At 45.1% G+C, this 25,348-nt stretch overlaps 2 protein-coding genes across 17 annotated transcripts in view; one reads left to right on the top strand and one right to left on the bottom strand.

Annotated features, from left to right (window-relative positions):
• Positions 1–3,971, top strand: part of LOC143346861 (uncharacterized) — a 33,052-nt gene extending 29,081 nt beyond the window's left edge. For all 14 annotated transcript variants that reach the window (XM_076775414.1, XM_076775427.1, XM_076775426.1 and 11 more), the window contains 2 exons: positions 3,518–3,651; positions 3,740–3,971. In XM_076775414.1, the coding sequence (XP_076631529.1) occupies positions 3,518–3,651; positions 3,740–3,923 (318 nt within the window). In that variant the 3' untranslated portion in view covers positions 3,924–3,971. The remainder of the gene's footprint in view (positions 1–3,517; positions 3,652–3,739) is intronic.
• Positions 3,972–4,368: 397 nt separating this feature from the next.
• On the bottom strand, positions 4,369–23,552 carry Skeletor (DM13 and DOMON_DOH domain-containing protein skeletor). 3 transcript variants are annotated; one of them, XM_076775429.1, is made up of 13 exons: positions 23,453–23,552; positions 17,623–17,760; positions 16,825–16,897; positions 16,316–16,424; positions 14,770–14,932; positions 14,113–14,372; positions 10,353–10,452; positions 9,174–9,358; positions 8,733–9,038; positions 8,372–8,543; positions 7,835–8,028; positions 7,342–7,563; positions 4,369–7,278 (listed from the first exon to the last, which is right to left on the bottom strand). In XM_076775429.1, exons 1-13 carry the CDS (start codon positions 23,535–23,537, stop codon positions 5,356–5,358), a joined length of 3,930 nt encoding a protein of 1,309 aa, XP_076631544.1. In that variant the 5' UTR covers positions 23,538–23,552; the 3' UTR covers positions 4,369–5,355. The 3 variants fall into 3 exon arrangements, with proteins under 3 accessions (XP_076631544.1, XP_076631545.1, XP_076631546.1); XM_076775430.1 differs by having other exon boundaries at positions 6,176–6,310; positions 7,129–7,563; positions 23,453–23,537; XM_076775431.1 differs by lacking the exon at positions 4,369–7,278 and adding an exon at positions 7,730–7,750 and having other exon boundaries at positions 7,448–7,563; positions 23,453–23,537.
• Positions 23,553–25,348: the final 1,796 nt, after the last annotated feature.

Raw genomic sequence — 25,348 nt, 5'->3', positions numbered from 1 at the left:
TCTCTCTTAGGAGCGTACGTAAACAGCGTTGCGCGTGTGTATTCTAAACAGCACGATTTATCTGGGTGATAACCAGCGATAACAGGAATGTGTTTTCACGGACTGTTGCGCCAAGTTTGCACCGTTTCCTTGCTACTCGTATTTCGTCGTTATTATTTTTCCAATTTTTTAGTAGTACCGAACGCGTGCACGCAAATCTACGAGTTTCGAGCACGTTCAAAGAATCCCAACTTCCATACAAACTCAAAAAAAAAAAACGATTCGAATATCTCCGATATCGATTCTTCGAACGTGCTCTCCGCGAGTTTCAGTTTTTGCAAACGAAACCATCTGGAAACTGTTCCAAAGAGGATACACAGATTGGACCTCGCCTCTTCGATAGGAAACCGTAGGCCACACGATTGGCAATTCCGCCTGCGTAACAGCACTCACTATTAGACACAGCATGACTAATAAGCGTGAATTGTTCCCACGTCCTGTGTGTTCCGATTGCCTCGCATTTTCGCCTTGAGATTGACGCCTGAGAAACGTGTTTGGCCCGGCTTGGCTTGGACACTCGCGACAACGATCCAGTGATTCTGTTCTCTGTTGGACGCGAACAGTAAAAGGACACGGGACGTCGAGGATCCGAGGGCCAAGGGATGCGAATAGAAAAGGGCCCCCGATCAGAAATGGAGCGAAGAGTCGGACGAACGACGCATGCAACGAGGACGATACGAATTCTATTGGAATATTGCGCTTCGGAGGAACGACGGTCGACGTCCCTCGTTGTCCGATTCGTTGTGCGGTTTTTACAATTTTTCTGTTTACTTTACAAGGTCTTTTCCGAACGAGCGTTCTTTTTAGCGAATCTAGCGTAGATTGTATATTGTTATTGTACCGCGAGAGGCGACGGTCGAGCTCTGGGACACGTCGAGCGTTACTTCTTCGTGAAAAAACAAAAAAATACTAATGTAGGTTTAGTAGGTACACGTTAAGTCCCAGCGATGGAATTGAAACTCTCTCAGTAATAATTAAGTCTCGTCCGTGTTCACCACGGGCTCGCGGTCTAATAGAAATCGGTGCCTAAATTGTACTCCGTTGGCCGCTCGGCGTGTCCGTTGCTCGAACGAACATTTGGCCGCAAAGTGCGATTTTTCGAATCACTCTTTTTACACGAGAACGTTTATAATACTTTTCGATACGTATACGGGGCGAGAGGGTAGTTTGTACGGCGAGAACACGAACGGACGAGGGCTCAGAGCGACTCGAGCGTGCCAAATAATTATGTAAACTCGGGACAGGTGCCAAAGTTCCGTTGTCTCTGGTGTCTGCTCGAGTCGCTGCGAGCGTCGTCCGCGGCGATGAACAAAAATTTTTATTTCCGCGAGTGCAGAGCGACGAAACCGCGGGCGGAGAGAAGTTTCTCGGTATCGACGCGATCGACGACCCCGAGAAGACCCAATCCAGATCGTCGAGGCACGGTCGCGAAGCCTCGAGGATCGTAAAACCCGGATAAGTGAAAATTTCATCGTAGACTCGGTGTCTCCAGGGTCCAGGAGTACTCAGGACCCACGAGCTTTCGAGTCTTTTTACCGCTTGGTAGACGTTAGGACTTTTTTACGCGCGTCTGCCGGTAGAAGGAACGAGACGTTGTCGACCCCTTTCGATCCAGCACACAACGCGCCTTTTCTTTACCAAAGAGAATATTTATATTACGGTACGCATTGGGAGCTAAAGAGAATGGTCCCGGAAGGATTTTCGGCCCTAATTTCCTACTTCGTAACGCACACACGAGACTGAGCAAAAGCGGAGAGTTCTGTTAGCCGGTGTTCGATTTAAATTATTTTCTAATCGTCCCAGAAAACGAAAAGAGAAACACGGTCCACGGGACGGAGTCGAGTTCCTCGCGACTGTTCTCGTCAGGTCCCACCGGTACGTTCCTATCAGAATCAGTGACAAAAAATAGCTCCGTGAAAATGTACGAGAGTTTCCCGAGCGCGAAGGGGGTCCAGGGAAAACGATCCAGTTGCAGTTTTCGAGCTTCTTGTCGTACGATCCAACGAATGGGGGGAAAAAGAAATTTGGAGAGATCATCGTCCTTACGGAAACGAATAACCGGCCTCGAGTCCGCGAGACGAATATCGTGACGAACGATATAAGGCTTTTTATAATTTTTGTATAATGTTCGATGGATGGACGACACACGGGGGAGCCTCGCTGTAATCCGTAGAGTTTAGGGTCCTTCGCGGCGGCATCGCCCCAAAACGAGCGAGGATTGGTATTAAATTCCTTCGCCATTTGCCAACGCGAACGCACACTACGCATACATATACGTATACATACGAATATATATATATGTATATGTGTATATACATATATATTTATCATTGGTATAGAAGAACGACGTATATATCGATCCCTTGAATCATTTAGACAAACGCACCGCGTCAGGACGAGATGAAGCACTCCCTGAAATTTACTTCGATCATGGAATATCCGAGTCCCGGGCGAGAATGGTTAAATATTAATTCTAAGGTAATCGTAAGTACGACGAAGGGTTGCTTGAAACGCCAAAGGGAATTGTATTGTAAAAGGGGCGAGAGCGGAGAGAAGAAACGATACGAGGTAGAATTTCAGGGTTTATCGAGATCTTTTCTTTTCCGAACCGATCGATGAACTCGGAGAGGTGCAAGATTTAGAGGCATTAGTGATTTTTTTAAATCAAAATCTTAAGTATTATATAGAGAGAACGACGATCGAAAAGTATAGATTGTATACATATATTCTCTACACGAGTTCCGTGTAATTCTTTTTTTCTTTCCTATTTTAAAAAAACAATCGACGAAGAGCCTCTTCACGATCGATGGAATTCAGTGCAATAATTTTAAGGAAACATTGTTATCGACACGATGCTGAACGTAACCCCGCGATTGTTTGTTGTTAATTGGCGAGAAGATTATTTATATATTCGCGAGCAGTTAATTTATAAGATCGCGCGATTCGCGGCCTACTCTGCCGACATGGTTTACCGTAGACTTTCGTTTTGCGTCTTGGATTGTATAATTTTTAGCGACTTATGGTATTCTTGTTCTTTAACTTTTACCTGTCACGTGTAACGATTTATTACGATCGTATTGCAAACGATAAATAAAAGGGCACATCCTGACGAAAAAGAAAACAAAAAACGTCGAACGTTCGGACGTAGGCAGCAAGATACCGGCTGGATCGTTTAAACGAATATTTTCAAAATTTAGACATCGATCGCGAAAAGAACAAACGTAGAATCGATTTTACATCCAAATTCGTTTTTCGCCAAATTCCAAAGTCATCGACGGCTATTTAAATAGGACATTTAGAGGTCGTTTAAATCGTCCATCCTGTACACCGAAATCCCCAATTAAAAAACAGTGCTATCGGAGGGCCTTGGAGGTTCCCTTCACACACAGTCATATTCTCCTCATCATCGCGCGTATTCCGGCGAATTTTTGTTTACCATTTCTTTTGATTTCTTCCAAATCCGAAAACGACGAAACAGGAGATTCAGGCGAGCTGCACGGACGTGTGCGAGAGCTGCGAAAAGAAAGTGTATCCCCTCGAAAAGGTCGAGACGAATAACAAAATCTTTCACAAACAGTGCTTCCGGTGTCTGCATTGCAATTGCGTGCTGAGGTAACGTTGTCAATCGATCCGTCTGTTTAAGAATGCAAACAAAATAAGAGGACTTGGCAATTTCTTTTTTGTTTCTTGTCCCGTACAGGATGGACACGTTCACCTTAAACAACGGTAAACTCTACTGTATCCCGCACTTCAAGCAGTTGTTCATCACGAGGGGTAACTACGACGAGGGTTTCGGCGTGGATCCGCACAAGAACAAGTGGACAACGACCACGAGCAACCCGACGAGTCCGTCGCCGATCGCGGTCTCGAACGGCGATCTTTGATTCGACGCGAGTTAGAGTCGCGATTAGGAGAAAAAGAAAAAAGAGAAACACGCGCGCGCCGAGCCGGCATGTAAATTCACGACGAGCGAGAACGGAAATCGGTTCGGGGACCCCCGAGAAACCCACGGAAAATTATTTCTAGCTCTCCAAAGACGACCGCCACCCCCCTTCTTCCCGGGCTTCATTGCGGTGGATCCATCGATCGGACTAAATTGCGATTCCAAAAGGAGTACGCCTCGATCACCGGCCCCCAAAAGAGTCTCGCGACCCAAGGACCTCGTTTTTCGTCCTACACCCTTGCTGTCCTCTCATTTTAAGTATTTTATTTTTTACCTCTAGACCCTATTGCCAATGCCCTATTATAAATTTCGCTTAAATATTTGTTATAATTATTATTATTACTATTATTATTTTTTACTTGTATAACTCTTGGTATTATTTTATTATATGTGTTGTATAATACAGAATTTCAATGCGCTTTATAAATTCACTGTGAACGGTAATTATTAATCCTGTTCGGACGACGCGAGCGTCGATAATTAACGTTGGACCCGATGCTACAATATCCCAGGTACACGTTTACTTTTTTTTAACCAAGCGTTCGTCGAAATGTCAGGTGTGAATCTTTTTGTTGTCTTTCGTAGCGTTCGGCCACTGACTCGGTAAGTATCGCAAGATGGCGAGAACCGTCGCAGTCCACGTCCAATCGTGCTAAATTAGTAAGCTAAATAAGTAAGAGCAGTGAGACCTCGATCGAACGGATTTCGTCTAGAGTTTTACGTAAGTTACATGACATTTTGATTTTTTTTTAATTACATTCGCGACGAACCTACATACACACTGTTTTTTATCGTCGTTACCAAACAAAATGGATCGTATTTAAAAATGTGCAGTCTGTTATTGCTCGTTTTCGAATAAAATAAATATCTTTTTTCATCGTTAACAAATAAAATACACACAATTCGTTATTGCACGGGTTTTCGGTCTCGTGTAAACTCTATTTTACGGATATTCGGCTTTATCTGGCACCCCCCCCCCCCCCCCCCAATTAGTCCGCTAAATCGAGATTCAACTGTAAATCGGTATTTCGTGGTTAGTTATATTCCTCTCCCGTGTTATCGCGTCGAATATATCGTCCATTATTTGCGAAGTCACGCACACTCTAACAATCGCTGCGTCCCTCAACGATTATTTCGTACTAAATGTCCGGAACGTCTTGCGTCGAATATCCGGCATGGAAGTATTCCCTGTTTAATTAGAAGCGCGGGAACTAACATACCCATTAACCATCGTGATTTTCTCGGTTGACGAAATATCACGGACCGGTGTTTCAGCTTACGAAACATTGTCTAGCCAATAGCCTTCCGTTCTCGATCGGTACCGGATCGTACCAATTGTTTTTGGCAATCCTGTCGCTCGAACGGTCGGCCACTCAGAGAATACAGTAGAAAGCGACGCTCAGAAAGAGGTATCCGATGTTAGAAACGATCGTTTGACCGGCGCTGACGCTCGAAGACGTCGAGTTTCCAAGATGGCTACCGTGATCGCGATGGTCGTTCGTTCTCGTGTTATTTACTCGCGAATCTATCGTGTGCACGTGACCATCGTGCGGGGATCTCTTCAATCTTTTGACGAGCGTCAGCCTCGTGTTCTTTGCCGAGAGATCCGTCGATGGCAGACGACGTTTCTCGAGTCGCGTATTATCCGAACGAATTTCGCCAGGAATCGGTGGCGGTAGATCTCCCTTGAATCGTCCAAATTGAGGCGTTCTGCCCAGAATATCAGGAGTCAGCCTACTGCTGGCGTGTTCCTCGATCCCGGAGATCGATCTGGCCAAGCTAGAGTCCTTCAATCTCTTACCATCGAAGGTAATGAGCACGCCGGACGAGAACGAAGATGGCGGCTCGTTGGGAATCGTGCTGGAAACCGGGGGCAAGTAATACGCGTTCGACTTGTCGGCCGCCATTTCCATGTCGTCCGCCTCGCTCTGGCGCGTTGGTAGTTTCGCGTTGGCGGTTTTCTTCTTTAATTTTTTGTTCGCGTCGAGCGTGGGTACCGGCGGCGAAGGTATGAACACCGGCTCGAAATTGTCGACCGATCTGTGATTCGACGCGTCGTTCGGTTCCGTGACTTCCGAGATCCTCTTTTGCGCCACGTCCGGCTCCTCGACGCTTCTGACGATAGGCTTGAAACCACCCTCTATCACTATCGAGTCGGGGTTGAATCCCGTGTTTCTAGCAGGTTTCATGGCCGTCGCGAACACGTTGGAAACGTCTACCGCGTCCGACAACTTGACCTCGAGTTTTGTTCTTTGTTTCGCGTCGATCTTCTTAAGCTTCGCGATCTGGGGATTCCCGTTGATCGGCGGGTGTCTGTCGAGGGTTCTCCTGTAAGTAGAAGAGGCTGGTCTGTAAACGGCCTTCTTCCGTTCCAGGAACACCGGTCTCGGTTGCATGGGGAGGGCGGACTGGGGCATCGCGTGAGGACTCTGCAACACGGGTCGACGCGTCATCATCGGTCTCTTGACGTACATCGGTTGCGTCCTCTGATCCGGCTGATGGTGGTGATAATGATGAGGAAGCGGTGGGTGATGATAAAGATGGTGGTAATTGGTCGCGTAATGGTGAGGCGGTGGCTTGGAATATGGGATCTGCAGCCCGGTCGCGGACGAATAAGTGTATTTCGTCCCGTGGTTCAGTGGTCGTGGATTATCTGCAACGAGGTTAGACAATTGCTGGTTAGAGACCTGTTGGAGTAGCTCCTGTTCGATCTCCGTCATTTGCTGCCGGCCAGAAGGATACGAGGAGGGGGAGGCGAGCCTGGTGCCTCCCATCATCGATTGTTCGCGATAGATCGGCGGAGGCTGATGATGATGATGATGATGATGATGGTAGTAGTGGTTGCGGTGATGCATGAGGTCCTCGTCGAGGTTCGCGTGATGCGTTTCCTTCACGCGTACCTCGTGACGGTGCGGGACGACTCCGTGGACGGGATTGTTGTACGAAGGCCTCGAACCAAAGGGTTCCTCGTACGACGACGATGATGATTGCAAGCGTACGTAATTGTTGTTATTATTAGGGTTCGTTAGTAGCTGCGTGTATGATGTGCTTAGATTGCCAGAGTTAGTCGGTGGATGATAAGGGTAACGAAGCTCGTATTCACGATGAGGAAGCTGCTGCTGGAGGAACTCCGCCGTTGGCGTTACCTTGCTCGGGACGCGGATGCTGGAGCTGCTCTCGAGATCCACGATCGGTCGTTCCACGTACACTTGGTGGCTCTCGCTAGCCGCCGCCTCGTCCGTGTCGCACTTGTCGTGAACGTTGATCTTCCAACCCAGGTAGCGATGCGTGAAACACTGCAGCAGGTCGAAGAGCGTGAACAAAGAGGTTCGATCGTTGTAGGAACAATTTTCGCGTACCTGATAGTAGACGGTGTCCGGCGTGTTCTCGTCGGGCGTCCATTGCACGAAACCCGGCGTGCCCTGGTCGCACGCCAGGGTCAGAGTGCGTTGGTACGCACCGAACGACGAGAAGTCGTCGGAGTGATGATTCTGATCCGGGACCCAGTTGCAGAGACGCCCAACCCCCGTTGGTCGATAGTCGCCGCGTTGCCGCTGAACACCCGCGAATATCTTCACTTTCTGTTGGAAAAGCGATTCGTTTTGGTATTTTTTGGTAGTCAAAAAGTTTGATCATAGTATTTCGTGGCAACGAAACCCGAGAACATGGAATCGAGCGTTGCATGTTGCGTTGTGTGAAAGTTAGATGTTGAATTATTCTCGTTTGTCGTACAAAAGATAGACTTACCATCATCTATGTGTTTACACTCTGAGAGAAAATAAATAGAAATCTGTAGTTTGCGTATTAGTTATCGTGATCGAATGAAATTAAAGATGGCACGCGAGTGCTTACAGCTTTCTCTTCGGGTGTTTTGTGTTGGTATCCGCCAACAGGGTCGTCCGTTATGTAGAAGGGGTGGTAGCGAGCGGGTATTTCAGGATCCTCGCCTCCCTCCACGATGAAAGTGTAATTCTTGCCACGGACCACGTTGATCTCAGGAATTAAAAGACCGTTTATGTACCACGAGATGCCCCAACCGACGTGGCCTGGGGAAAAACAAAATGTAAATGCTCAATGTCTATACTATAAGCTCTAGAATCATTCGAGAATCAAAGTGTGTAGTTTCATCTTTAGAAATGGCATGATTTTCGTATTGTAGCTCAAGTTTAAAGTAGAAAGGTTGATACTTTAACCAGTCAGCCGTAAATTATAATGTTAGCGAAAACTAAATTATATTCGTAAATTTCAATACGTTTAGAATCTTTGGAGGTAAGAACAAACAAGTGCACGCTCTGAAAAGAGGTCGCCACATCTGACTGGCTAATAACGTTACGCCTTTTAACGCGTTCTAGGAATTGATAGGGATGGAAAATTATAATAATATTTTACCGGTAATAGCTGGATATCCGTGCTTTCCTCCTGTCGGTCCCATCTGGGCGTAAAATGCCCCGTCGTCGGGCTCGTCGCACTGGATCGGCGGAATGACCCAGGCGTCGGCCTTGGACGCCGGCGCGGGCGTCGCCGTAACGCGTTTCGGTCTCTTCGTAGTCGCAGCCAGCTCCTGTTTCAGTAAAATCGCGTTAATCCCGAGCATTGAAAAGTTTCAAGCTCCAAATGTTCAAGCGTGAAATTTGCGCGGAAACGAAAACCCGTTGGCAAGTTAATCCCCGGTAAACGGAAGGACAATTTCGAGCGAGAGGGATCGTTTTGGGGTAGATTAAAAAACTATTCTCCGCGCTTTGGGTGTCACCTGGTTGCCGCTGGCCTTCTCGTTACTGTCCACGAACAGCTGAGACGGCTCTTGATCTGGAACAGGACAATTCCAAATCGGTGGTCTACCGAAGTCGATGAAGCTGTCGGTTTTCAAATAGTCCGAGTGAAAGCTGACCTCTTGTCTCTCGTTCAAAGGACCGACGGCCCAGATAATCGCCTGCGATCCGTTTGTCAGTATTTGATGGTCCAGCTCGTCGTTCGTCTTCAGCGGTCTCTGATACGTGACGATGCTGTATCCGTCGACCAGCGCCGCGTTCAACAGTCGAATGGAATTCGTGTTTTCCTGCGAACCGTATGAGACGGGTTAATCGAACGTAAAGGAACGCGATGGAATCTTGTTATCGAGAGCTTTTGTCCAACGATTCGACTACAGCCAATTGCTCGTCGTTGCAGGTAACCGTGTGCAAAACTAGCTCACCTGTATGCGCGTGTCGGGGCAGCTGCCACGTCCACCGGAGCACTGAGACTTTGCGTCCAAGAAATAATCGACGGCGTAGCCCTGAAGCGTCTTTTTGTCGACCCAGGCGACCACGACGTCTCCTCCGACCATCAAGCTTCTCTCGGGGTTCGCGGACAATCCGAAGGACATGTATTGACCCTCGTCTGTCGACACGATACGTTCAAAAGTGACAAACCGACGGGTAATTAGAATTATTTAAAGTTTTCTGATATTTTTCCGCGCCTATTAATTTCGGCGACCGCGGGGAATATGTTCTCCGTCACGCACGAACGACGCGTTCGGTAGGGTGACTCCTAATTCACCGAACGCGACACCGCCGCGCGGTAATTAGACCGTAAAATGCGATTTTTTTTGCTCTTTTTTTCCGGAAGAACGACTAGACCCAACGGAGGGCGCAAATGGGTCGCACAATTATAGACGGTTTTCGGATTCGCGTTGCAACCTCACGGAGACGCGTGTTCCGGTTCCAGAGACGATCGATCCTTTTGGAAAGAGACGATAAGACCGTTTAAAAGCGTGTTATCTGGCGGACAAATGTCGTACATTGTTGATTAAAAGTTCGGTTGCAGTCTTGTATTCGTACGTTACAATGGTGATTCGCTGTAAATGAAAAAAGCTTGTTCCCTATGAATCGATTTTTGAATAAATTACAAAAAATACTTGTCAACGATCGTGACACGTTGGACACCACCGATTCTTGTGTGGTCACCCAATTGCAGCATCATTGGACCGCGTGTAGTACAGGATGGGGGTGACCGCTTGGGAATATATCTCGTATTGTTGGCGTTTTAATTCGTTCACTGTTTGTAGTATCTGTTTGTGTGCACTGAAATGGGTATATTCCGTGTACTAAGTAAATTATAAATAAATAATACCCGCCCCAAATAAATATATTATAGCTTTCTATCGATTTCATAATTAAGCATTACTTGCGTAAATAGAGAGTAGTTTAACACAGTGTAATAAACAAAATTTGTTAAAATGGGGGGAAAAATTCATAAAAAAACAAGTTTCTTTTCGTTTATAGTGAATCACATTGCGTCGAACATTCGAAAGGAATCTTGGATTCGTCGACGCGTCCGCGAATTATGGATGGCGATTTAGTGTTGGCGAACCAGCAATGGCTGGCGTACTCACCAAGTTTTCCAACGAGCTGAGCGACTATGCTGTCCCCGGCCACGGCCCATCGCACCTCGTAAGCCAGCCGGTCCTCGAGAACTTCGCAGTTTAGTTTCGACTGAAATCAAACGACAAACACCGTTTACCATCGCTTACAGGAACGACGTGTGGCCACTGTGCGCGCGGTATGTACAACCGTCGATCCTACGGGTACTTTCGCGGGCCTCGAAGCGATCTCGATCGAACGAGAACGTGTGTGAGAAGATCGTCGTGCCAAGACCGCGCGGTATAATCATTCGAGGTTAAGGCAAGGAGATTCGTGTTTGAAGAAAAATACGTTTATTCGCATTGATCTCAAGTAAAAACGTACAAAAAATCGGATAGAAAAAATAATCGCATCTTGGGGTGCGTGTGCGAATTAATCTATAATAATAATATACGTATCGTCCTGTACGTGCGAAATTTTCGCGCTTACGAAGGAAAAAAACTGGCCTAGGCTCGAAGTATTGTCCGCCTCTCGGTGCAACGCGCGCTTCCTTTTTCGATCGCGAAACGTAAGAATAATTAACCCTCGTATCACAGTCATGGGAGCCGTTGCTCTCGTCGCTCTCTCTTTCTCTCTCTCTCTGTCTCTCACGCGTTGTCTCGACCTTACAAAACGCTTCCCGTTCGCTGAATTACAAAAGAAGATCGACACAGGCTTACAATCGCGTGCCATTCGCAGGTTTCGATCGCTCGTCCGTATTAAACGCTTCGATTCCGGGTATAGTCGAATCAGATGTCGCACAAATCACGCAACAAACCCTTAACTCTGTTCTCTCACGCTCGCTTCCTCTCGTATGTGCGGCAGGATCTATTTAATCGTCGTTGACACTAGATTTGCGGACATCGATCGCACTAATTTTTATTGAAATCGTTAGTATGCAAATTTTCTTTTAATCAGGGCGTATATTCGTTACAATATTTAAATACAATCGTTAACAAATAATATTTAAGGGTTCTATAACGTGTAACAGATGGAATCTGAAGCTCGTTCGACGAGTACTCCGTAAATCTAGTGTTAATATCGACGTATATTTCCTGCGGAGACGGTGGACCGTGAATTATGGCGACTCCGGTATTGTTCTAGGAGAACGCGACGCATCCACTTGTACGGAGGCGAGATTGTCTCTTGGAATAGCATTCTAGAGGGGAATTGGAGACATTAAAGGGCGTGCCTCGTAGGCATATATCCGTACTGCATAGATTACGCGTTTACTTCGCGGATCATTTCGTACACGTTTCGTTTTAGGCTCGCGAACGACATTTTGAACGCACAGGTGCGTCGAAAACATTCCTAGAACGATCTTAACGGAGAAATTTAAACGACTTTACCATTCTCGTGCCCCTGTTAAGAGATTTCTCGTCTAGCCGTGTTAAATAAATAAAGGTCTCGGGGGCGTGTGTGTCTTCTTTGGTCCTCGGCGAACTTTCCTACTTGTGGCGAACTCCCCGGACCAATATTATCGCAGCTGTGCCCCTGTGTTGAGTTTTCCGCGGTGCCAGAACGAATCGTCGTTGGTAAACGTAGCTGGCCGGCTTAGAGAACTTTCGCTAATTTATCGAAACGCGAGTTCGATCGAGTTCCGGGGTGCTTGCGATGATTTACGACCCGGGGATCTATCGTACGATACCCGTAAATCCATCAGGATTCATGGCGTCTTAGGAGATACACCCAACCACTCGTATTCGTACACTGTAATGGTGATTCACTGTATGAGATACTTTCTTATGGAATATTTTTTTCTATTTGTTTTAATGTTGTTTTTTATCAACTTCTAATTACGAAGTAGTTTTTTCAGGGTCTTTTAATGTTAACAAGTAACGCCCAATTACAAAATCGAGAGAAAAATACGATATAAGTAGTGTATACAATGAAGCGGTCACCACCCATCGTGTACTGCACGCGACCCAATGATGCTGTAACTTCGGTGATCGGACGAGAACCGGCAATGTTCAACGTGTCACGATCGTCCACATAATAAATAACTTTTTTTCCATTTGCAGTGAATCACCATTGTACGAATACGAGATAGATTCACCATATATCGGTCGATTTAAATTTGTCTATGCAAAATGGACGAACAATACGAAGACAGTTTGAGAATGGCGCGAAAGTTTGTTCTATCATTTTCTAAAGAAAGGTATCCGGAGTGTATCAGCGCGTATATTCTAAGTTTTCGAATGTCCGTTTAACCGCATAACCGTTTCACTCCCGAGTCGATTCCCATATCGAAAAGTGCCCACTTGCAAAAGTTAAAGTTTGATCCCCAGTGCTATCAATCTGGTACTTTTCGACTCGAGAATTATTGCGTGGCACTGTTCGACACGGTTCGCGAAATTCGGTCGCGAAACGGTTAATATCGCACGAAAGAGTCGAGCCTTCTGTCGCCCTGGAACCGCAACAGCCTCGCGTACGAATTCGCCAGCCGATCGCCAGTCGATCTCGATCGCTCCGTGGGTTGTTCCTCGTCGACGACGGCGGACAGATCGTCGGATCTGAACTGCTCCTGTTGCGCGGCATCGTCTAGATTCGAGATCGCAGCCGATCCTGCAGTCTGGGCCGGATAGAAGTTGGGCTGGAGCCGATAGAGCTGTTGCGCGAGCGGCTCCTGCGGCTGCAGATTCTTTGGTATTCTATAGTCGATCGCCTGCACCACTTGGACCTGATCTTCTCGACGGAGGGTCGGCCGATAGGTCGTCGGACGTTGGTATTGCTGGTGGGTTAGTAACGCGTTCGCGACGGAGGATGAACGAGACGTCGACGACGACGAGAGAGACGGCTCGTACACGTTTGACAGGCCGAGCGTCTGTCCCTGCCCTCCGCGATGCACGTTCTGCAACACAAGGACAGAGACAGAATATTATGCACAGGCCTCCGCGAGCGAACAAATTCATATTCCTCTTCACACTCTGTATGTGTGACGTCTCGATCACGGAAAAGCTTGTTTTCCCTGAAACTTTGAACTCGAATCTCTCGTTCGAACGCCGCGTGCGACGACTCACGTTCGAAATTTTCAAGTTTAATGCGGTTGCTTCGTCCTGATAAATATCTACGACTCCGTGGATAGGTGGAAAATACTGGACGTGCGCGAGAAGTTGGCCAGCGAGAGGAATGCGGGTCTGATTGCTCCCCCACTATGGTTTAGAGCGCATGTTATCGAAAGTGGGGATTGGAAGGCACTACTCTGTCCTGCTAGCCGATTTCTCGCGGATATACAGTACATGTTCGACATCGAAGCAGACTCTGTACCGAGTGAAACAGATCATCTAGCGTCGATCACTATCGCCTAATGCCAATATGGAGCATGCTCGATCGGAGCTGAGATTCTTCGAATTTTCGGAGGTCCTTGCCACAAAAATACGCCATCGACTTGGTAGAAAGTATGCCACGGAGATATATTATCGACTCTACTGGCAATTGGACTAATTCAATTGCATTTCTAAGCCTGTAGTATGCGTTTTAAAATTTGAATAAGTCGTTCGAACACTTCGAGGCCGCGTTATCGTTCGAGAAAATGATCGACAGCGTTTCCCTAGAACGAGACGAGCGTTGAGTCGCGCGGAGATCGAAACGTATGTCGAGAATTTTGTCTATATCGAGTATCCTTGGAATCGTTCGCCACTCGGTTCGATCGGCTCGCTCTCGTTACAGACGTTATCGCGAAAACTGAGTAGGTTCGAGCCAGCGTCTCTTCTTGCAGCGAGCTACCGACTACAAGAACCCTTTCCAGCTTACCTGCGGCGAGACTCCGAGCATCTTCAGGGAGGGTGGCACGTTTAGGTTCGGCGGAATTTGTACGTGGCCAAAGTCCACGGTGAAGGCTTCGCACCAGACGCCAATGTGGCCGATCTGGTGGACCGTCAGGTCCCCGGGCAACGTCAGAACGATAGCTTTGCGATCGTATCGGTGCAGCGGTACTACTTTTCCGTTCTCGTCGGCCACGCGGATTCCTTGAGGCGATGGCGACGGTCCGGCGCCCACCCAGAACTTTGCATCTGCGAAAAACGACAACGATGCATCGAATCCTCGTTTTTTAACGAGATATACATGGTAATGATTCGTAAATTGAACGCTTCTATTTCTTTTAATTTGGAGGTTCTAAAGACTACAGATTATTAACTCTAGAAAGATATTCTCAAAAATATGCCATTTACAACGTTAAATTGTTCGATAATTTAACTGAATACATTCTGACTAAATCATAATAATTACAATAAAGTTGCGTCGATGTTATATCATGTATAAATTTGTTGCCAATATTTATGGACCTTCAGGGAAAGAAATATTGTTTCAATTCTCGCAAAAAGGAATTTATGGTGGTTCTGTTGTTCTGCAACAGCTCGTTCCGTTCATTTTAAGGATCATTATTCGATGTATTGCAGTGAAGCTTACCCGGAGCTTCGCCATCGTAACTGAAACTAGGTATCAAGAGGGTCTGAGCATCAACGACGACGATGGGTTCGGAACTGACGCCATGTTCGCCGTTTAAAGCTGCTAGTTTCTGTGGTTTAGGGTAGTCGAACCCCCTCGGTATTCTAACGTCTCCGAAGTTCACCTGAAAAGGGAATATTCATGTGAAAATTTTCAACGGTAGCTCGAACAATACGCTCGCGTAGAATTTATAAAGAGAAGGATGACGTCGAATGGAAATTTGGGCGTAGCAATCTCGCTCTGTCGCGATCGAGCTTATCATTTTGAAATTACAGAGTATCCGGCTACCGGGTGACGGGAATAAATTTCCTGGGCAACGTGTATCGACGATGTAAATCACCGGATAAGCGAGTCTCTCGGACGAACGGCTCTATCGGGCCTCTCGTTAAACTTCGTATTTTACGACTAACGTTCACGGAGTTTGTCCCGGTTCCGCGTTATAATAATAACGAACTGCCGTGTCCCGGAAACTATGTCAACGTTAACCGACGTCCCGCGAGTCCCAATAACGATAAATTCGCTGTGGAAAAAGTCGGGGCGATTTTCTCTACGCGATGCCAGAGCGGTCTCTTTTCGACCGCCGTAATTAGACTTTCGATTCTTTTTTTGGCCGAGAATATTCCTAGAGGTTACTTTCTATATGCTGGCACGCGCTGCAACAAGTCCGAGCGTGAAAGTTGCGCGGCAACCGATCGGACCGGATACCGGTTTTCTGTATCGTTCGACCGGGGAATCGACGTGACATCGAAGGTCACGAGCATGATATACGTGCCCTTATATCGGTGTTCTCGTATTTTGAAAATGGTTCCAAGGTAGATTTCGCTTTCTAAAAGGGTCTTGGAAGAAGAAGTCTTTGTTACAGCCATCTATCTAAACGCTGGCTAGTTTATACTTGCAGTCATGCAGTTTATCGGACGTTAAGGTTACATCTGTTTAGAGAAGGTTAGATATCATCAGCAACGCTGTATAATACAGTTACACTCCCATTAGTATTCGTATACTGTAATGGTGATTCACTACAAATGGAAAGTATCTTGTTGTTTCCATTTATTACACATGTTATTTTTTATTAATATGAACACAGTTTGTATTATTTAGGATTGCATAAATAATGTAAACAGTATGCAAATAATACCAGTAATACTTTTTTTTTCCTGAGCGGTCACCCACCCGCGGCAATCGAACCGAGAACTAATATATTCAACGTGTCACAACCGTCGTCGAGTATTTTTTTTAATTTATTCGTACGTAAACCCTCGAATATCTTAATGTATGAAATAATGGACTCGAATCAGATTTCCCTACCATAAAAAACGAGTTTCTTATCATTTAACGAAGTGAATCGCCACTACAGCGTACGAATACGAGTGGGAGCAACTATACTTGAACAGATAATATATGTAAATCGACTTTAAGGAATTTGTTTAAAAGAATCTATTCGCTGAACGGAATCTCGTCTGAAATACAGTTTTCCTATCGTGCATAGATTTATTTATTTTCTACTCACGGCGAATTCGTCGCACCACACGGAGAACCATTTCACGTTGCCAAGAGTCTTGCCGTCCGGTAACGTAAGCGTGATGCCCTTTCTCCGATATCGTTTCAGCGTGTCCGTTCTGTGGTAAATCGAGAAAATTGTACATTCGTAGTCCAACGACCCGGTTTTACGCTTTCAAATATTATTTCCGTGCGTCCTTTTCAACGTACAACGACCAGACAATGAACAAAAAGTACTTCCTGTAAAATCTACCGTTGTTCGTACAGATTGTTTCAAAATTGATATATAGATTCGATCAAAAAAAACGCTACGACATTTTTAACTAAGTAAATGGGAAATCAACTTAAAGCATTTAAAAAATAATGAGCTAATGGAGGATTACATAAATTTTCAAATAATTACATTTACATATATTAAGCAATTATTAGTGTAAACTTGCGGAGGACCTCAGTAATCCACTTACAAATGCATGAGTCTTGAAATACTCCGTGCAATATAAATAAATAACGTGTACTTACGATCCGCGTTCGTCGCGAAGTCTGATGCCGTTTCCGTTAGGGCTTTTCGAGGTGCCTACGTAGAAGTACGCAGCTGAAAGAGGGATAATCGTGATTACAGGTTTGCTCGATTGCCAGGAATCGATACTAATTACCCCGTTTTCGCCAGTTGATCGATCGCCCGGCTCTAATCGATCTAATCGCGTCGATGCAGCGGCCGGGAATATTTATCGCGGAAATCGTTGCACGATCGTTTCGAGCTCTAACGACCGATTCTTTCCATTTCGCTAATTTTTTAGAGCGTTACCGCAAGCCGGCGTGTGTCCTTCGCGAACGAACGCTTTCGATTTTATCGAACCGCAGTACGTATGTATAGATGAAAGTGAGAGTAGCGAACGAGTCGAAAGGGAGACGTAGGAGAACCTTTTACGGTCGCGGCTGCTTCAACTCCGATTCAAGACGCGTTCTCGGAAGACGAGATCGAGGGACCCTCGTAAATCAATTTCCAAATTGTTTCTCTGCAAGAATAGAATTTGTTAAACGCCAAATTCATTGAACCATCGCGATGGTAAAAACGAAGAACAATAGAGAACCGAGTAGATGGTATTTGAATCAGAATTTAAAAAAGTATAACGGTAAATTTGAAATTGTCTATCGTTCTTGGTCGATACTTCGAAGTTGCTTATTTCGTGAACCGAACGACGAATAAAAATAAAGAACCGGATTCGTTGGACGTTTTGAAAAGTCGAGTCGGGCGATGGACGCGTGGTTTTGAAATCGGGCAAGTCTCGCGATTGGACGCGGTTCTTAATTACGAACATGGCGCCTCGCCGTCGTACGTGAAGTCCTTGATGAACAGAGTTCGGCCGTCCACGGCGTAAACTTCACCGCTGACGCCGTGATGAAATTCCGACAGCTTGCCAATAAGCTTCCCATAATAACCTTCGCTGCGTACGTCTGCGAACATAATCGAGATTGATTAATGGTGAAATATGGGGAGGGGGGGGAGGGTGTGGAGGGTAAAAAAAAAATTGCTCGTTAATTCATCTCATCCGGGCGTTCAACGTTCGCTGTTTGAGAATATTCGAAAAGTATAGAAGTTTGCGATCGACGATGAACTCGTCGCGACTTGCCTCTCGAATAATTAAGCAAAGGAACGCGTCTCGCGTAGGTGGATTTTGTACAGGTCGCGTAACTAATTGAATCTAGAATCGCGATGGAATAATAAATCCGTTGCCGGTTACCGATGTCTAGTTGTCGATCGAGGGTTAACGGTAGTCGACTCTCGATCGATTCTGCGACGCGATCGTTACGAATCGCGACCGTACGCGAAATCGAGTGCCCCAAATGCCAGCTGGGCCTCGCTGGTTGCCAGGCACGCGGTGCAGAATCGTGTCGAGCGGGATCACGGAATCCCGGCCATCTACGCGATTCCGATAAGGTCGTTCGATCGACGACCCTGTTTCTGACTCCGTTTTCGAATCGTTATTCGCAAATTACGAAAATAGACATGCTGAAAGTGACAAGAATTCACGTGGTCGACATTTGTCTGGAGATAGACGGCGACAAAAGTCCCATGTTTACGTTTTATTTAGTATTTATCTTTAGTAAGTTAACATTTTGCATAAAAAAAAATGTATCGCTAATCGTTCATATTAGTAAATATTCTTGGAGTGCAAAGGGTGTAATGTTGTAAATGAAAATATGGAAGAGGCAATAGTACTATTGAATTTAGAAATTTGTTCTTCGACAGGACAAAAGTAGGTGGGCGATGAAATTTAATCAACATCAATATTACAATATATTTTTACGTTTTATTTATTATTTATCTTTAGCAACTTAATATTGTGAATGAAAATATGGAAGAGGCAATAGTACTATTGAATTTAGAAATTTGTTCTTCGACAGGACAAAAGTAAGCGGACGATAAAATTTAATCGACATCGACGTTATATTTGTACGTTTTATTTATTATTTATCTTTAGTACGTTTATATTATAAATAAAAATGTGGAAGAGGCAACAGTACTATTGAATTTGAAAATTTGTTCTTCAAAACAGAAGCACGTTGTTAAAAAGAGTATGAAATTGTTTGGAATATTAAATTGCTCGAATGGCTGTCGCAAAGTTCTGACTCGAATAGGAAATTTATGACGTATATTGGATACCAAAGTTCCCTTGAACGAGAGAGGGAATAAAATGGAATCGTTCAATAATTTAAGGTCTTTGAAAATCTTGATGAAGATTGTACAGTAAGTCTTGTAAGTAGCACGACTACGAGAGGCTGTAATTAAGCCGAAAGAGAGCAATGTTACTAACTATTTGTTACCGGTAGTGTCTATTTTATCCTCTCGCAGTTGGTTGCATGTTTATTTAAATTCAAATTCGATGAAACATTTCCATCGTCGATTAAATAATCAGCGTACTCTAACGATAAATAATAAATAAAGGTAACAACGTCGATTAAAATTGATATCCATTTCCATCGCCCATGTCCCTGACTGTAGAATCAATACTCCATATACGTATCGCTATTATCTCCTTTTGTAAAATCCATTCGAGTTAATTATCGTACATTTTTCTATTTATGTACTTTACTGGATCGCTCGTGATCCTTTACATAGCGTAACGGGGAAGTTCCTGGATCGGAGTCGAGGACGCAGAAATCAAGGTTAGAATACCCATAAATATGGATCGAACGTTAAGGCGAATCGTCGGATGGTCGCGATAGATGCTAACGAATCGAGGGAACCGGTCGACGAGGATCGTTCGCGCATCTAACCCTTTGATCGAGCGCGTACCGTTATAGCTCTCTCTTCGCCGGACAGGATATCGTCCATCCTGACGAGATTGACTTATGCGTGGACGGGCATAAATCCTGGTACCGCGACGTTTCCACGGGCGTGCACGTAAACGATGGCAGGGTAAATGCTCCCGTCGATACGCGGTCTCTTTGGAAATTCCGAGAAAAATCGACGCGCGATCCGAGGAAAATTAGATACGTCTCGAGAAACGATCCGCGGAGCTCCTGGCGCCCGTTAACTGTCGGTGATGCAACGTGCACCCGGGATCCCGTGTACCACTTTGTCCCGGCTGCTCCTGGTATTTGATAATTGGAGAAAAGTACGCTGTTACGGTCCACGACCGGATGGGACGCGGCTTGTTTATGCATCCGAGCTCGAGCTTTCCTCCTACATTTTTCGCCAACGACCAGTTGCACCGAAACTCTTCTTCTTTTTCCTTTGCAAAAGGGATCTGTTCGTCGATAAATACTATTAAACGCGCGTGTAAAAAGGTGAAAGAGGGTGGAACCGGTGAACCCGTAAGAACCTCGATCGATCGTAGGGTTGATTAGGCGAGCAACAACCCTTGTGCCACCAGCAGGACCAACGGAGCTTCTGCATGCGATTCTCGGTACGCGTGTTCGCGCTCGATCAACGACACAACACTGCGTTCGAAGATTATGGCGATTATTACGCTTCTTATTTTTATTAACCCTTTGACTACTAAAAGCGTCCGTGTTGCTCAAGGCGTGAAAAAGTTTTCCGCTCACAACCTGTTGTGGGGGTCAATTGCAATTATTTTTGGTGAATACACATACCCCGAAAATCTTACGCACTTTCGAGAAAAAATTCGAGTAGGTGCTGAAACTTTTCGGCAAAATTAAAAAATTTCAAATCCTTCAAAAAAAATTATTTCTGGTTGCGGGGGTCAATTACAATCATTTTTGGTGAATAGACATACCCTCGAATTCCTACGAGTTTTCGAGAAAAAAATTCTTCACCGAAAATGTAACGTGTGGCCAGAATAAAATTAAAGAATGTTGCTCCGAGGTAGCCGAACACCCTGTACATGTCAATGTAGCTCTTTGAAAATGTACATAATTCTTTTTTAAATGCTTTGGAGGAAAGTTGATTTCCACTTACCAATTTGGCGAAAATCAACATTAAGTAAAATAATTCAGTCGAGATTGAGAGTACACTTGAGGGTCGAGGTACCACGGGAATATTCCGGCAATGCATAATACTGAAGAGTTATAAGTTCCGGTACAAAACTCTAGTTTAATATTTAATTTTCTCCGTTCCAATTAGTAGCCAATCGACGTAGAATTTGTTCGCCGTCTATGAAGCGTGGTCAGGAACATTTTCCAATTTCGAGAGTATTTGGAAAGAAGGAGGGTGGAAGCGTGGTTTGCGGACAGACGTGGTTCCCCCCTCTGTGAATGTGGGTTATAGTAGTACAGAGCTCCCGGTATCAATCGCTAATGCGAACCGTCGAAGCGTCGAAGCGTCGAGGCAGCGTCGGTTTCGAGCTACGAAGAGGATGCATTTCGTCGTTCCGACCGCGAGCCATTAGCGCGTAATTATTGCCGCGGTAACGACAGTCGAGAACGCGATTAAATTGTTACGCCGGATTCTGGGATCCGCGGGAACGATAAAAAGCGAACGATCGATGGACGTGGATCGAGGAGAGGGCTTCTCTGATTAGCAGGAGGCCGATCGTTGATTCGGCTGGAAATTATTACCGGTCTCGTGGACACAGGCGGACGAATCTAGGTCAACGACGTTGAGATGGTGGAAAGAAAGAAACAAAAAATATGTGAGAAAGAGTGGCAGAGAGCGGAGATACATATCGGACCTTTGACATTTTCATACGAAAGAGAAAGCAGAAGGCGGACAAGCGTAATTGCCAGGCCGTACATAATACGACTCTCGAGGCAGTGTCGCAACCTGCGTATTCACAAACGAATTCGCCGAGATCCATCCTCGCGATCAATGGGTAAACAAAGATCCACGGGATTCGAAACGTCGTTTAATTTTCCAACGGGAAACGCTCGACGCGTTCCAGGAGATATTTTCCCCCTCTTTCCGCGATCTTAAATTGAAATATCGAGTTTCGCGTTCCCGGCTGGTCGTGATTCCATCATTGGCGGGATATCGAGACGCGCCTGTTCGCGATAAATTCCATTTATTCGTCCCGGGAGTTTCACGTAAGATTATGCAACGAGATCCAAGTCCAAATAATGCGTTCCAGACGGGAGATAATTTATCGCGTTGAAAATTATTCTGCGAAACGAGACTCGAGGCGTTCGAGGGATAATAATAGTAAATTTATTCGACGGTAGCTTTTTAGTCGTCGGTAGACAAGGCACGAATCGATTGTACGATGAAAAAATGTCCAATGCTCCGTGATGTTAACGCTCAAGTTCAAGTTTTCACGATCGGGAAGCGTTGCTTGGAAAAATTCACTCGCGGACACAATCAACACTAGGATCTACAGAACCCTTCGAATAGATCCACCCTTGAAGTTACAGAACTCGTAAATATATATCAGCAAGTCATGTTGAATTGAAAGAATCTTGATTAATTAAAAGAAATTTATATTTAACTGTCGATCCATCAAATAGATTCCATCCTTGAAGTTACAGAACTCGTAAATATATGTCAGCAAACCATGTTGAATTAAAAGAAATTTAAATCTAACCATCAAACTGTCTTTCGATAAAAATATACGCAGTTCTTCTTAACGAATACAACGAATATCAAAGATAATTTAGCGTTCAAGTGCCGAGTGTTTTACATCAACGAGGGAAAACTAACATCGACCCCCTGTGCGTTGCACAACCGCGAATCTCGGAAACGTGAAAAATTGGCTAAATCGTCTACGATCGAGATCGATGGACGTAATCCCGTTCGAATCGAGACGAAGTAAATTCTGCTACTTGCGCGTGGCTCGCGTTGCACTTTCGCGAATCGTGTGTCGCGAAACTCTCGAGGGGAAAGCGGTCGGTGGATTTCTTGGCGAGCTCGTTTACGACCGCGAGTTGCCCGGGTTCTTTCCTGCGTGTATCTTTTTTCATTTCTTTCTTTTCTGTTATTATTATCACCGTGAATCTGTTTCTCGTTTGCGCATGACGACGGTCCGAGGAGAAAAGCGTGGAACGCGAAAGTCGCGCGGCGACGCGAAACAGACCGGCAAATCGAGACGCCGACGTTGAACAAGCTCCGCGGAGCTCGCGGCTGCATCGTTAATTGGCTCGAGTAATTAGCGCGTGCCGGATCGTTCGGTAATTGGCAGTAATTCAGTAAATGAAATCTGTCCGTACATCGATCGCTCCTCTTCTTATTTCCTCGTTTTCGATACGTTTCTGACATTTCGTTACGTTTCTTGCGCGAGCCTCCGCCTCCTTATAATTCAGCTTTCTATTTTTACGCGTCGAAAAATTAATTGCCGCGGCAAGTTCACAGTTTGGTTCCGCGAGGGAATTTTGTTATCAGATTCACTGTTTAAATGTAACAAAGGAAATTCTGGAGATTGTTTACCATCGAATCGTCTAAAACGCGTTCGACGCTCGAATACTTTGCTATGTTTTTGGCGAACGACTCACAATTGCGTTTATCCTGCTGGAATAACTACTCTTGGGGCGATTTTTTACTCTAAATACATTCTAAATGCACTTGATCGAGAGACAGTCACGGTAGAAAAATATCGATACCACGGACGATTCAGCGATCGCGTTTTCGAGTCACTTGAAAAATCGGTTTCGAGTTGTCCCGCGGTTCAGCACCGAATCGACCATCGTGAAACGCAATGATAAGAAGTGTACTTTGTTAAAAGTTACGCGTTCGATCGTTGTCGTGTGAACTCACGTGTTGCAAGCAGAAGAAAGCCCGCTGCGATTAAACCGACAGCGGAAAGCCGAGCCGAGAACGATGTGGGTGATCGTGTCGTCATGGCGTCTTCGTGGTTACTGCCAGAGGGCCCAATCTCACGTGTTATAAGTTGAAGCCAAGTTTGTAGTGCCACCTACCAACCTTGAGCGAACTAAAACGTGTAAATGTGTGAACGGCCTCAACGCGTGTGCCTATATTATTATATATAGCAAACTGGCTATTGAAAAATATAAATATAGTTCAAAATAATAACACTATTCCAAATTGAAAACGTGTACCATATTCGTCCAACTAATTTATCATTATATTATTACTCTAGTTACACCGACAATGGTCATATAAATAGTACACAATTTTTCTTTGTGTTTATACCGTTTTCCTTCTTTGGATCTCGATGGAATATAAAAATTATTAAGTAGTTTACATTCGAGTATAATTTATTGCATCTTATTAACGACTATCTGGAAAAATGAATCGCTCAGTTCACTGGACAACCGACTGTCCTTGGGAGCACTTTGATATCTTTCGTTCGTGTTACGGTTCTTGAAAAAGAGTGTGTTATTAAATTACGCTACGCGCAAATATCGGTTACGTTCATTCATTAATATACGAAACATCATGTTCATTACATTGCGAGGATTCTACCTTCGCGAAAAATAAGTTTGTTTTTTCGAAAAAATTTTACATCCCATATTGCAAAATACTGACTCTGGGCTCTGCAAAATTTCGAAATTATTTGTAACAAGTTCCTCGTTACCACATACCTGGTTTAAATAATTTCTAATCGAATCTTTCATATTATAAAATTTACGAAGCCCCTTGTTTCTCTATCCATAACCAATTTTACATTTTTTGCAGGACATACAACATTTATTTCCCCGCTTTCCCGTGCAAGATTTATCTTTTCCCCGGGCTCGAAGCACCAATAGTGCTCGCTACCGCGTTTCAAATATGTATTTGTGAGCTCTGCCAGCGCTCCCTAGCAAACTCGAGCGAACCAAAGGTACATCTACGCTCGGACCCCCTGGTTACTGTCGTCGAAAGTGCCCGTCGTGGTAGCTTTGTTGATCCCACTACGATCGCCTCGCCGCTACACCTCGATCCGTCTATCTCTTTATCCCTCCTTCTCTCTTCGATCGCGTTGATCCGTCTTTTTGCGTCGCGTTTCTCTTTTCCATTCACCCCTCGGCGTCGTACCCTCTTTCGTCGCCGCTACTCGTTTTCTTCCATTATACTTTCGATCGCGCGCCTAATAATCACAGACGCCCGAGCATCCGAATTAGAATTATTTATTTATTCGCGGGATTAAATAAAAAAAAATATACAAATATAGAAGATAGCCACGTAACAAAGATAAACAGAAAAACAAAATTGAATGTTACGAACTATGAAACTGACTGAATAATTACAAGCAGATACCAAGTGGAGAACATTTATGGTTAAAAACATCGATCAAACCATGTGCAGTATTCGCGTGAATGAACATATAATTATAAGGATTATAGAACCCATAAAGTACTCGATGGTATTCTATGTGAAATAATTCAGAACATTAAATCTATACATTTTAATGATTTCGTGCGCGATGTTTTCGATAACAGATCATGCGAGAAAATAGAATTAGAATTAGGCGCGAAGAGGTCCGTGTTCCCTGCTTTCTCGGTTCCTCTTCGCGATTGCGTCGGTCCGTTGCTCTTGTAACTCGCCGCGCGACAAACAGGCACAAGGTAGTCGTCGGGAGGCGAAGAAATCACGGTTCTTACTGTTTACATCGCGCGATCGCAATCGTGATTCGGGCCGTGAAAGCTGGCTGAGGCCGCTGTTGCGTCGAAGGTACGCGGTGGATTTCGAAAACGCGCGATTCAGTTACGC

Source organism: Colletes latitarsis, chromosome 10, assembly GCF_051014445.1.
Source record: "Colletes latitarsis isolate SP2378_abdomen chromosome 10, iyColLati1, whole genome shotgun sequence".
NCBI lineage: Eukaryota > Metazoa > Arthropoda > Insecta > Hymenoptera > Colletidae > Colletes > Colletes latitarsis.
This window is presented reverse-complemented; position numbering and strand designations above follow the sequence as displayed.

Coding starts and splice junctions, on each gene's coding strand:
- Skeletor (XM_076775429.1), bottom strand. CDS start 23,537: ATGACGACACGATCACCCACATCGTTCTCGGCTCGGCTTTCCGCTGTC. Junction 16,898..17,622: donor GTACGACGGCGAGGCGCCAT/GTTCGTAATTAA, acceptor TCCCTCTTTCAG/CTGCGTACTTCTACGTAGGC. Junction 10,453..14,112: donor TGCTCGGAGTCTCGCCGCAG/GTAAGCTGGAAA, acceptor GTTTGATTTCAG/TCGAAACTAAACTGCGAAGT.